Source organism: Wasmannia auropunctata, unplaced genomic scaffold (assembly GCF_000956235.1).
Source record: "Wasmannia auropunctata unplaced genomic scaffold, wasmannia.A_1.0 LD336088.1, whole genome shotgun sequence".
In the NCBI taxonomy this organism is placed as follows: domain Eukaryota; kingdom Metazoa; phylum Arthropoda; class Insecta; order Hymenoptera; family Formicidae; genus Wasmannia; species Wasmannia auropunctata.
In genome coordinates, this window is record NW_012026802.1 from 618,984 (window position 1) to 630,298 (window position 11,315).

The 11,315-nt window shown below is 37.2% G+C and overlaps 2 protein-coding genes across 4 annotated transcripts in view; one reads left to right on the top strand and one right to left on the bottom strand.

Moving 5' to 3' along the window:
- The first annotated feature begins 231 nt into the window (after positions 1 to 231).
- LOC105448133 (probable tRNA N6-adenosine threonylcarbamoyltransferase, mitochondrial) lies at positions 232 to 2,358 on the top strand. Of its 2 annotated transcripts, none has more exons than XM_011686514.1 (5): positions 232 to 753; positions 995 to 1,253; positions 1,325 to 1,453; positions 1,624 to 1,980; positions 2,054 to 2,358. In XM_011686514.1, exons 1-5 carry the CDS (start codon positions 518 to 520, stop codon positions 2,345 to 2,347), a joined length of 1,275 nt encoding a protein of 424 aa, XP_011684816.1. In that variant the 5' UTR covers positions 232 to 517; the 3' UTR covers positions 2,348 to 2,358. The 2 variants fall into 2 exon arrangements, with proteins under 2 accessions (XP_011684816.1, XP_011684817.1); XM_011686515.1 differs by having other exon boundaries at positions 593 to 797.
- Positions 2,359 to 2,463: 105 nt separating this feature from the next.
- Positions 2,464 to 11,315, bottom strand: part of LOC105448135 (GTP-binding protein 10 homolog) — a 28,887-nt gene continuing 20,035 nt past the window's right edge. The window contains exons 1-4 of one of the 2 annotated variants that reach the window (XM_011686519.1): positions 3,888 to 4,119; positions 3,504 to 3,807; positions 3,209 to 3,427; positions 2,464 to 3,106 (exon numbers count right to left, since the gene is read on the bottom strand). In XM_011686519.1, the coding sequence (XP_011684821.1) occupies positions 2,502 to 3,106; positions 3,209 to 3,427; positions 3,504 to 3,807; positions 3,888 to 3,926 (1,167 nt within the window). In that variant the 5' untranslated portion in view covers positions 3,927 to 4,119 and the 3' untranslated portion in view covers positions 2,464 to 2,501. Of the gene's footprint in view, positions 3,107 to 3,208; positions 3,428 to 3,503; positions 3,808 to 3,887; positions 4,120 to 11,315 lie in introns of those variants that run through there. The other variant, XM_011686520.1, reaches the window with a different exon arrangement.

Consider the following 11,315-nt stretch of genomic DNA (forward strand, 5'->3'; position numbering starts at 1 on the left):
TGTCCGGCGTTGTGGAATTTTTACTAGACTTTCATAGAGATATGTCGTAACGAGAGAGACGTGCTTGGCTTGACATTTTTTATTTGCCGCACAACTTTTTTCGAACGTGTCGATTGGTCTTCGGGTGGGGGGCAGAGGGTGCTCGTGAGACTTTGGAAATTCCCTATCCGGTAGCCAATCAGCGCGGCTCCTCGAAAATTCCTCGCATGAAAACGTTCGAATCGCACACATGGTGCTGATGACGCTTTCGAGAGATGTGGAGTCGAAGCAAGTCGAAGCTGCCGACTGCTGACGAAATTTAAAGGAATTCGTCAAGATAGAGAGAAAAAAGAATTCAAACAGATAGAATATACTTGCATTGTATTTAATTTAGTATGATTAATAAATTGATACAAGACCAAGTTACGACGATGTACTCTCGCGTATTTTAATTCGGTAGAATATTGGCGGGGTTGGTATTCCTAACCTGCAATTGCTCACAAGCCCTGTACGTTAATATTTTATTTGTCAAAACGAAATGGCTAAAAGCACGTGCCTTTTTAAAACGTCATTAGAACTTTGCCAGTCGAGACGTTCGAGATTTCTCCGTACGCGTAGCCAAGCGTTAAACGCGATACGAAAATTTGCGGACGGCAGACCGGCTATTATCCTAGGAATCGAAACGAGTTGTGATGATACGGGATGCGGAATCGTAGATACCACAGGAAAGTTATTAGGCGAGGCGATAAATTCGCAACATCTTACTCATTTAAAGTAATTACAACTACCGTACCTCGCGAGCTATTTATTAAGTCGACGTGAGTCAGTAGACACTTGAAAGATGTTTATGAAATATATATTTATAGTAATGTTTTGATTGGTGCTTACATGTTTAATGTAAGCAAATTCATCTGTATATGTTATTAAAAGCATTAAATTGTTATTTAAAAGATGATTTGTATGAATCTAAAAATCTATTTAAAAAATTCTAGCATAGTTGTGTTTCCATTTTTAGACACGGTGGCATAATACCTACAATTGCTGGTGAAATGCATAGGCAACACATTACTACAGTTTGTGAGGATGCACTAAGATCGGCGAATTTAAGATTGAGAGATATAGATGCTATCGCAACTACAACTAAACCAGGTCTTCCCATATCGCTTACCATTGGAAATACCTTTGGCAAATATCTCTCTAAGATCGGTAATAAACCGTACATACCGATACATCATATGGAAGCTCATGCATTAACTGTACGAATGGTGCAGAAAGTACGTCAGAACTAATTACCCATACGTGTATTATCAAAAATATTTTTAAAAAATTATTCATGTGTTTGTAGGTAGATTTTCCTTACCTTGTTTTGCTTGTGTCAGGTGGCCACAGTTTACTAGCGATCGTTGAAAATGTTGACAAATTTTACACGCTTGGTACTACAATAGATAATGCACCTGGTGAAATTTTGGACAAGGTATATTTTTGAGTTTTTTTTTGTTATCACACGTTTAATCTATCTAATTATCTGATTTAAAATTTTATCTTCAAAAAATTATCAGCAAAATTTTTATGAAAGATCTTATAAGACATAAAGATAAAATGATGTATGAAATATAATGATGGATTTATTTTAAAACTTTGCAGATTGCTCGTAGGCTTAAGCTTGCAAACATACCAGAATTCTCGCATATGAACGGTGGTCAGGCGATAGAAAGCGCAGCAAGCAAAGCATCAGATCCAACTAAATATATTTTCGAGCCTGTCTTAACAAGAAGTAGAAATTGTCAATTTAGTTTTGCGGGTGTAGCGAACAAAAGTTTTGCACATATCGCTAAGCAAGAAAAAAACTTTGATGTTGCTGATAGTATAGCAATGCCCGACGTGTACAATTTCTGCGCCTCCGTGCAACTGTGTGTTACAAAGCACATATGTCTCAGAACGCAGAGGGCAATGGAATTTATTAATAATATGAATTTGATATCACAGGAAAAGCGAACTTTGGTATATACCTATGATTATGTTCATTAATTTTCTCTCTGACTTTTCTTTATTTTACATACTCGTTTAAATATAGGTGATATCCGGTGGAGTGGCTTGCAACAATTTCCTGGCAAAGGCTTTAGAAATCGTTTGCTCGGAAAAAGGCTTTAAATTTGTTAGAACTCCACCCCATTTGTGCAACGATAATGGTGTAATGATAGCGTGGAATGGTGCAGAAAGATGGATGGCGAACGCGGGGGTTCTCCGAGATAGAGAAGAAATCGAAATGATATCTGTCGAGAAAAACGCGCCATTCGAGGAAAGTTGGATTGAGAGAGTGGAGGATGCAAACATAAAGTGTAAATTGGTGAAATTAAATATACTTTGAACAAACGGGAATTTCCATCCGATCTCTTTGAAATTTCTATATTAAAAATTATTCAATTTAAAAAGGTTTTAAATCTGCATATTTTTCGACGAATCATTGTTAACAATAGCAGCAGCTATTATTTATAAAATATTTATTTTCATATGCTGCAAATTTATACAACGGTTGGTGTATGTGCTTCAAATTGTTGGTTCATCTTCTTCATTAGTCTAGAGTCCAAGTTATCATGATCAGCAATATATTTGTTCTCTGAATATTTATCTAATATACTTCGTATCCTGTTTTTTATCGCTTCTATTGCTTCTTTATCTTTCGAGATTAAGGACGTCGGCAAAATATCATCAAAATGTATCACCTTCTGGGGCCGTATTTCCTCCCGACATGTAGACACATAGCTTGATAAATTGTGCAGAGCTGGCTTAATTTCTTTGAAAATATTATCAGCATTGTCAGTGTCCATTTTATTAATTATAATCATAGCTGGCATTTTTAATAAGTCTGGCTTGTAGAGTTCAATCTCCTTGTTTAATAAGACTACAGTTTCCAGGCAGGATCTATATCCATGTTTGGGTGACAATTGAAATCCTTGTATATCCACGATAAACATAAGTAGTTTTGTTCTTTCGACATGCTTCAAGAATTTGTGACCCATCCCAACATTCATGTGCGCTCCCTCAATCAGACCTGGTAAGTCTGCAACGGTAATCTGTCTTAAATCATTGTACTTCATGATTCCTAGTCTGGGCCTTATGGTAGTGACTGTAACAAAAAAAATATATGACTGCAAAGATCTAAATTATCTGAGGTTAGAAAACTAATAAATATGCTGATAATTATGATAAAATATGTGAAAAGTCTTACAGGGATAATTAGCGATTTTAGGCTTGGCGTTTGAAACTGCTGCCAAGAAGGAACTCTTGCCAGCATTGGGAAAGCCAACTAATCCGACGTCAGCGATCATCTTCAAATCCAACTTTATCATCTGAGATTCTCCCTTTAATCCGCAGAAACCAGTGTCTTCAGAACCACCTAAGCCACCTTTGGCTATTAATAATTTTGAGTCCTCTTCATTTAATTCTCCTAGAATTTTTACAAAATGGAAAAAAAATTAACGAATGTATAATTTTGAACTTAATGCTTAAAAAATTATATCTACCTAATAACACTCCATTCTGATTATATACTGTAACACCACATGGGACTGCAATAGTTTTATCTTCACCAGGTGCACCTATAATTCCCCTTGCTGAACTATCGTTTCCTGGATCTGCTTTGACTCGTTTGCCCTTCAAGGTCTGGATAACATTCTCCAATGTTAGCCCATCTTTTGCAATTAAATATATGCTACCTCCTGCGCCACCCAAACCTCCGTAACGAGACAATCCAGCACCTCCTGTACCCGCCCTAACATGAAGATGTAGCGTGTCAATAAATCTGGAACGTAGATATTTTCTTGGTGGCTGCAATCAAACAAAGTTTTTTTCATCAGTTAACATCTAATCATAATTTTAATACTTAAAATTCAGCAATATTTACTCACCTTTTTGAAGAAAGCTAAAACTTGTGTCAAAAATACCATTGTATATATTATATATATAGCTTAAGGTATATAATTATAATTATTTTCTTTCGATTTTATATTTGTACATTTACTTGTATTTATTGGGCAATATACTGTATATCTTTTGTTTCGCGAGAGGTTAAGTTAAATAAATATCTACCGCTTACATCCACCACATTGCACCACTCTGCTAAAGGCGCTACTTTATTCATCGAGTTTATATCGATCGAATTCACCGAAAAGTTTGTAAAATCGCCTTGAGATGGCACTATAATCTTCATTTCTGCCAGAAAATTAAAATCTTTAATTTAAGTGAAATTAATAATATAGCATGAGATAGTGATTAATAAGACATTATTTTTTTGCAAAATATTAATTTTATATCATGTAAAAAACTGAAAATACAAAGAGATATTTCTTCCAATATTTCAGATGGCGATTAAAGTAAAATTAAGAGGTGTGCGAGTCACGACAATGAAAATGGTACTTTATACAATATATCATATTCGTTATTTTGCCAATCTCGTATATCATTCCGTAAACATCTGTTTGTTTATTTAAATCTGCATGCAAATAGTAGCGCTGCTCGGCATACAAGATATTGCAGTTTCCGCGCGAGAGCGTTGTAATTTTAATAATGAATTATTCTTTAATTTAGAATTTTTCACTAAAAATGATATTTTTTGTGATTTTTGAAAATATAATAAAACACACACACACACACACATATGTATAATGCAAGACTTGTCATATGTAAATAATTATTCCTATATACTAAATTAATAAAAATTCAAAGAATTTTTTACATTTCTAGGAATTACGATTTTTAAAATTAAAAAATGCTATTTTTAGTTTTTAAGAAGATCGTTCGATCGACTGTCAATTTTCCCGATGTTTTCTCGGCTTATGTATGGAATGTACGCAATTTTACCCACATATTATCGAGAATTTTAGAGACGTCTAAAAAACCTTATCTTTAAAAATCTTAGTGTATCGTTTGAGTATAAGTAGATATATAGCTTATTATTTAGCTGCCTACTTCGAAATGAGCCACTTGACGCCGAAATAGATGCGACGGAAGTCTATTTACTTGTCGCGACGTAAATATTTCATTGACGCAATCATGCGATATCTATAAATCGTATAATATATTTTATTTAGACAAGAACGTAAGAGACGCTTTCTAATGTTTCATTTTCAAAACGTACTGAAAAGAGTTGCGAGTATATAAGAATAAAATTAAAAATTACATACATGGAAGAACAAAAATTTTTTAAATATTGAGATCTTGAAAATTCGCTCTCTTAATCTTGACTAAATTACAGAAATATAACAAAGATATAACAACTATAAAAATAACAAAGAAAGTAAAAGATCTCTCTCGAATTCGTCATAACAAAATTAACGACAATTTTATGTATATAAATGTGAATGCTCCTGTCTTAAGCATTACTTAATTAAGCTTCTCTGGTTCCTTCATTTTTCTTATCAGATTTTTTTCAGAAAAAAATAGTCATCGCGAAAGATGCGACCTAGGTTCAGGGAAGTGAATCGCAATCTGCAGGCGCTGTTCTCCAGGAGCTGAACGGAGTCGCGATGCATATCCTGAGGTCAAGTGAAACCAATTACGAGGAGCATCGCGCGGCGTATCAATTAACGGCGTCGCCGGAGTGACGAGGCGAGGGAGATCTTCTCTCTTCTCGATAAAACTCGGAGAGAGAGATTCGTCTAACGGCGGAGGCGCGTACGCGAAGCCGTAGCGTTAAATTTAAATCTAGCCGGAGGCCGTCGGCTACGTCGTCCACAACGGTGAGTCGTCGCGTCCTCTCAAGCTCAGTCTCAAGAGCATCCCCCGGCTGCGCGGATGCATTTCGGTCGAACTAGCATCCCCCGTCGCGCGATTATCTCTCTTTCTCCGTGAACCACCTTCTCTTTGTGCGACGCGCATTCGAAAATTTCCATCGAACATTCGAAGATCCCTCGCGAGACATCGAATTCACGCGAACTCGAGACTCTCGACCACCCTCACCTGAGAACTTTACCGAGGTAATCCTTCGTCGTCCAAGGCTCAAGTTTATAATTCGAGGATTACTATAATTTCGTCCCTATTATTCATTGTACTCATTGTAATCGTAGAATACTACTCTCGTTATTTAAAACACGCGTCTTCCCCCGCAGGGATTAAGATGTCGCGAATGTCTTCAGCACTTAGAACGCGGATAATTAAATTCTGAGATAATACGGATTTTTTTTTCATTTTTGCGTCAAGGATTAAGGACATCATGTAGAATTAGCAGGATTAGCAGGACGCTGCGTAGGATTTAAATGTCAGTATCATCGTCCGCCGTTCAACTAAAACTTCTCGAGAGAGAGCACACGACTTGGATTACATCACCGTCAATTTTCCGATGTTTTCTCAGCTAGATTATGTATAGAATTTACGCAATTTTATCCACATGTTATCGATTTTATTTGTAGAATACCATCAGACTTATCTTAGAGAAAATAATAAAAAATATTCTTGTACGTTTTTCAAGCTCTGGAAAATACGCGTAAAATAACGATAAATATCTACTTGGAATTAACGTCTAGATCGAATGTAGAATCAACTTGGCGAAATTGCAATCGCCAGATTTTTCGTCGTCCGATCGTTCCTGAATGGTCGTAGGACGAGAAGAGCACGCATGTGTGCGAGGAGTATGTCATCGGGTTACTAGCCTTGATCGTCGGCCAAATACTTGACAGGGAAAGCGCACCGTTGTCACGCTACTCGTGCTAATTTTACGTACGCCACATACGTCGCAGAAAACTATGAAAATTGACAATTGACAACGGTAGAGCCTCATGACAATGTAATTGCGGCAATTGTTCCCCAAATGCTTTTAGTCGCGCGAGTTATATTTGTTGATAAAACATTCGCATTGCAACAGTTACGCAAGTTCTAAAATCACATATATACGTCTGTTGTGAATGCGAGAGACGTCAATGCGCGAATCAATTTTATCATCTTGATTTTTATTAGTCTAAATAGAATCATTTCATTTACTACTAAATGAAAAGGACAAACTGAATTTTGCGATTTTGATTTTAAACTCGCGTTATCCGACAGATGGACCGAGAGGACGAGGACTTTGGCGAGGGCTACATCGCGGAGTCGCATCCGCTGAGACCGACGCACCTCACGGTGCCGCTCGGCGGGCGCTCCGATTCGCGTGCACCTAGCATCAGCAGCAGCGTCAGCGACCTCGACGTTCCGATATACACCAGAGAGACCACCGTACCTCTCTCGGCGAGGAAGGTAAAGCTCTCGTCGAAATGCGTTCATCGAACGAACGAGCAGTATATTTATTTGCTTCGAACAAAGTTAAATATACTACACGAAATTAAATTCGTTCCTCGAGATTAAATTACACGTGCGTCAAAGTTGAATGTTGTTATGCAAATTTAATAACGTAAGAAAATTGATATCCGATAAAAACTCTCGATAATCGAAAAACCAATATTAATTTTAATCATTTTTATCACGTTACAAAATTATGTTACGTTTCACGGCAGCATTATATGTAATAATTACATACAAAACGTTCTTTTTTTTTTTTCAAAGCGATCGACGTTATACATATAATATGAATTGCAAAGATGGAAACTGATGTATTATTCAATTGGAGGGAATCAAAAATACATGGCTTGCTCTTTATATCGAAAAATGTCGCAGCAAGGGTTGTGCAGCTCGTGCAGCCGTGGCGAAAAACGCCATTTAAATGCAAGCACAGTCGGATGAGTCGGAACACACGCCAGACGCCAGACGATGCTTAGTTAGCGCCCGAGGTGTGCCGAACCGCGAGTAAAGATGAGTTATATGGCGAAACATATATGCTCGCGGGAAAACACCCTATCTTTAGAGCGATGTCGAAATCTCGCGGTTATTCGAAGTCAGGTGGGCGGACACGCGCGCTCACGCACGCACGTCTCGCCGATTTTGTAGATGCGGTGGAAGACCCGTGATCTTCGATTTAATCTTGTTTACGAGATGGCGTCTCGTGTCCGCGACAAAACCACGTGTGGCACGTACAACGAATAGACAAGTAGACATTACGCGCTTTATCGACTCGTAGCTTCATTGCAACTTGAATCAATGAATTTTTTGTAGGTGCTACAATATATTTACTGTCTACGTTCGAAATCAAATAGATATCTAATTAAACATTGAAGGGAAAAAGAGAAAAGATATAAAAAATTCGGCTACAAAGAACAGAGCAAAAGCTCTAACATTAAAGACTTATCATGATATCGCGAGTCTATTTCATCTCCCATTATTTCGTTTTATTCATTGACCGCGCGTCCGACCGGTATACTGCAATATTGTACTTAAATCATCGAAGAAACGTTTTCTTATATAATCTTATTTTTATTTGTACGTAATTTGTATTTGCTTCTTAAGGATCGATTAATAATGCGAAGAACGTCGATACGAAGAAAATATCTTTACTGAAAAGAGATGATGATCGATTTTTAGCTTCTCGTCGCCAAGGAAACGTTCCTCAGATATTGACAATTATTTACGTGCCGTGCTCGCATATACACATATATATATATGTATATTGGGCTTAAGAATTTTCTCAGAATACAAGCCGGCGTCTAGAAGTGATTATCACGTCGGATTATTGACAAGAATTCCACAAGTCGCGTAACTCGCTATAAAGCTGTCCTCGCTTACACCTATTTTTCTCAAATGTCGTCACGCGGAAAATATTAAACAATTTCAAATATAGATTTAACACTCTTTCTCTTTACTTCTATTAGATTATCTTATTTTTTCATCCCTTTGTTTTTTCCTTCTTAGTTTTGTTACATTTTTTTTCTTTGAAACATTGATTACGTCATTGGATGCAATGAGACACGTGACAAAGTTTGCGTGCGAGTGATGCAACAAACGCGTTGCGCGCCTGCATTATATGTGCATTTGATCTGTAGGTTTAATGGTACTCTAGGCAGTCGATTAATTTGCCCTCGGTGCGTATCGCGGCTAATTAAACGAGGCGTACGGTACAAAAAAAGAAAATAAAATATGACGAATGAGACATTAACGTTACGATCGTGCACAAGGTCGCTGTCCGTTTCTTCGCTTTGGCTATCGTATAATCGTTTGATCTGACAGAAATAATCCAGCTGTATTCGTGCACGCGCGCGATAATCGCCAGTAATTCGCACGTGCCGCGGATCGCGCTCGTTGTCTCAACAGGTGAATCGATGCTTTTTTCGATCGCCCCGTTATATCCATGATGACGTGAGTCCGTGGGCGAGCACGTATCGATCTAAGCAGGGCTTGCCGTTTGTCGAAAGGCACCCGTAACCGTCTCGAAGATCACGTGAATCTTTTGAAAAAATCTAACCGTCGATTTTACACATTTTCCAAACACCTGAATACGTTAATCATTTTTTCTTAACTTGGCGTAAAAAAATGCGCAATTTGTAAGTGTCACGAGTGATTCATCAAGCGACCAAAAAATTTTCTTAGAACTCATAGTGCAACGACGGAGAAATGCTTGGTCGCCGCGACTTTTCTATTGGTTGATTCAGTGGGTGTGCGCGGAGGCACGTAATCGGTTTTCTGTCTCTCCTTCCGAGGCGAAACCGCGTCTCTCCTTATCTGACGAAAGCTGCGGCGAGAATAACGACATCGTCACAACCGCGCGGGATATTTGCTTGTTATAAAAATAGAAAATTACAACGCGAGCGAAACGCAGGGAAACTATGTTAACGCACGATCAGTGTTCCGGGGAAGTATACTCGTCTGACAATGAGAGACACTTTATTTTCTTTTTAGTTTTGCATTTGTGAAACGAATGTATGATTTTTAGGAACAAAAAAGAAAATAAGATATACGAGATGCAACTGAATTGATCTAATTAAATCTAACAAATTATAGATGTAATAATTTTATTATCGAGATTCCGCGCGCGTTTCCTTGCATTTTTTGCGCCAATAACATTAAACATTAATCTTATTTTTTTCACTTATATTATCTATCTTATTATTATTATCTATTATGTTATAGGTAGAATCATAAAATTGGTTCTTCAAGACTATTTATCTAATCTTAATTACGAACTTACTTATGTAGATAGAATAATTTTCTCTGCGATAACGAACGATGTGTAAATCAAGCGTCTTAAAATCAGCAGCGCAATGAAAGATTTTAAAGATTTCGACTTGAACTAAGCTCCTCTTAAGACATTTGAGCCGCCTAATAAATCATATACTTACACACCTGTCAGATCTCGTGTACAATCGCAAAGATTTTAATTACGTGTTAATGCATCATTGTCATATCAGCCGATCGTATCAATTACAGCTTTTTCCGCTCGTTACCGTTCATCCAATGACAGATTGAGCGTACGCGATAAGGAAATTATTCGATACAGCCGTATCGAATGTCGAGATCTCCACGGAATCGTAAATATAATAAATTGCCAATTGAATCCAACCAGGTAGATATCAGGTAGAAAGTAAGAGAAAGTATGTGTATTATAGGACAAAAAAATCTTTGATTGAAAAATGTATAGAATTTTCTTGAATATCTTTATACAACATTAATTCCTCCAACTTATTCTTTATCAACGATTCCTGAATATCAGGATACTGCGGTCGATTAATTTCCTAGGAAATCGTGCGTCGTCAGCTGGCTCAAGGAAGTGCATATCATTTTTTTTTCCTTCAAGTGTCGCGCCAGTCGCATCCGGGATGATAAAGATGAATGTTTGGTTACATTTCGTGTGATCGCGACGATGGCAATGTGCCAGCTCTTGGCGACCGTTTTGCAGACGTCATCGGCGAGACGTGGATTTTTTTCGTGCAGGTCGAAAAAAATTTCACGCATACGCATACACGCATTCATCTTGCACTCCTTTTTTTTCTCTTTTCTTGCTAACGATTTCTCATATTGTAATAATTTCATAATGAAACACGAATAGTCTGACGGATGATATTGTCAAGTAATATCGTACATATATAACGGTTCTCGCGTTTATTTACGTTCTCGAATTGTAAATACGAATATGATATACATATATCGTGTCGCGAAGCAATAAAATTCTTATCCTAATGAGGCGCGAGAACGGGGGAATTGACGTTCGCATTGCTTCCGTATCGTCGATTTTTTATTAGCAAATTGATAAACCAAGTTACATAACTCGGCTATTCGATGAGCATCTGCGATTATTTAAGAGTGATCGTTTTCGACTAAAATATACTAAACTGTATACTAAACTGTCTGTTCTAATACAAAAAAAAATTCGTATTTCGGTATTTCGTATTTCAAATTTCTTATATCTTTGTTCTTTATTACATAATACTCGGGCTAACATCCTTTCATTCTTGAAAAAAGAAATATTCCCATTTAAAAGC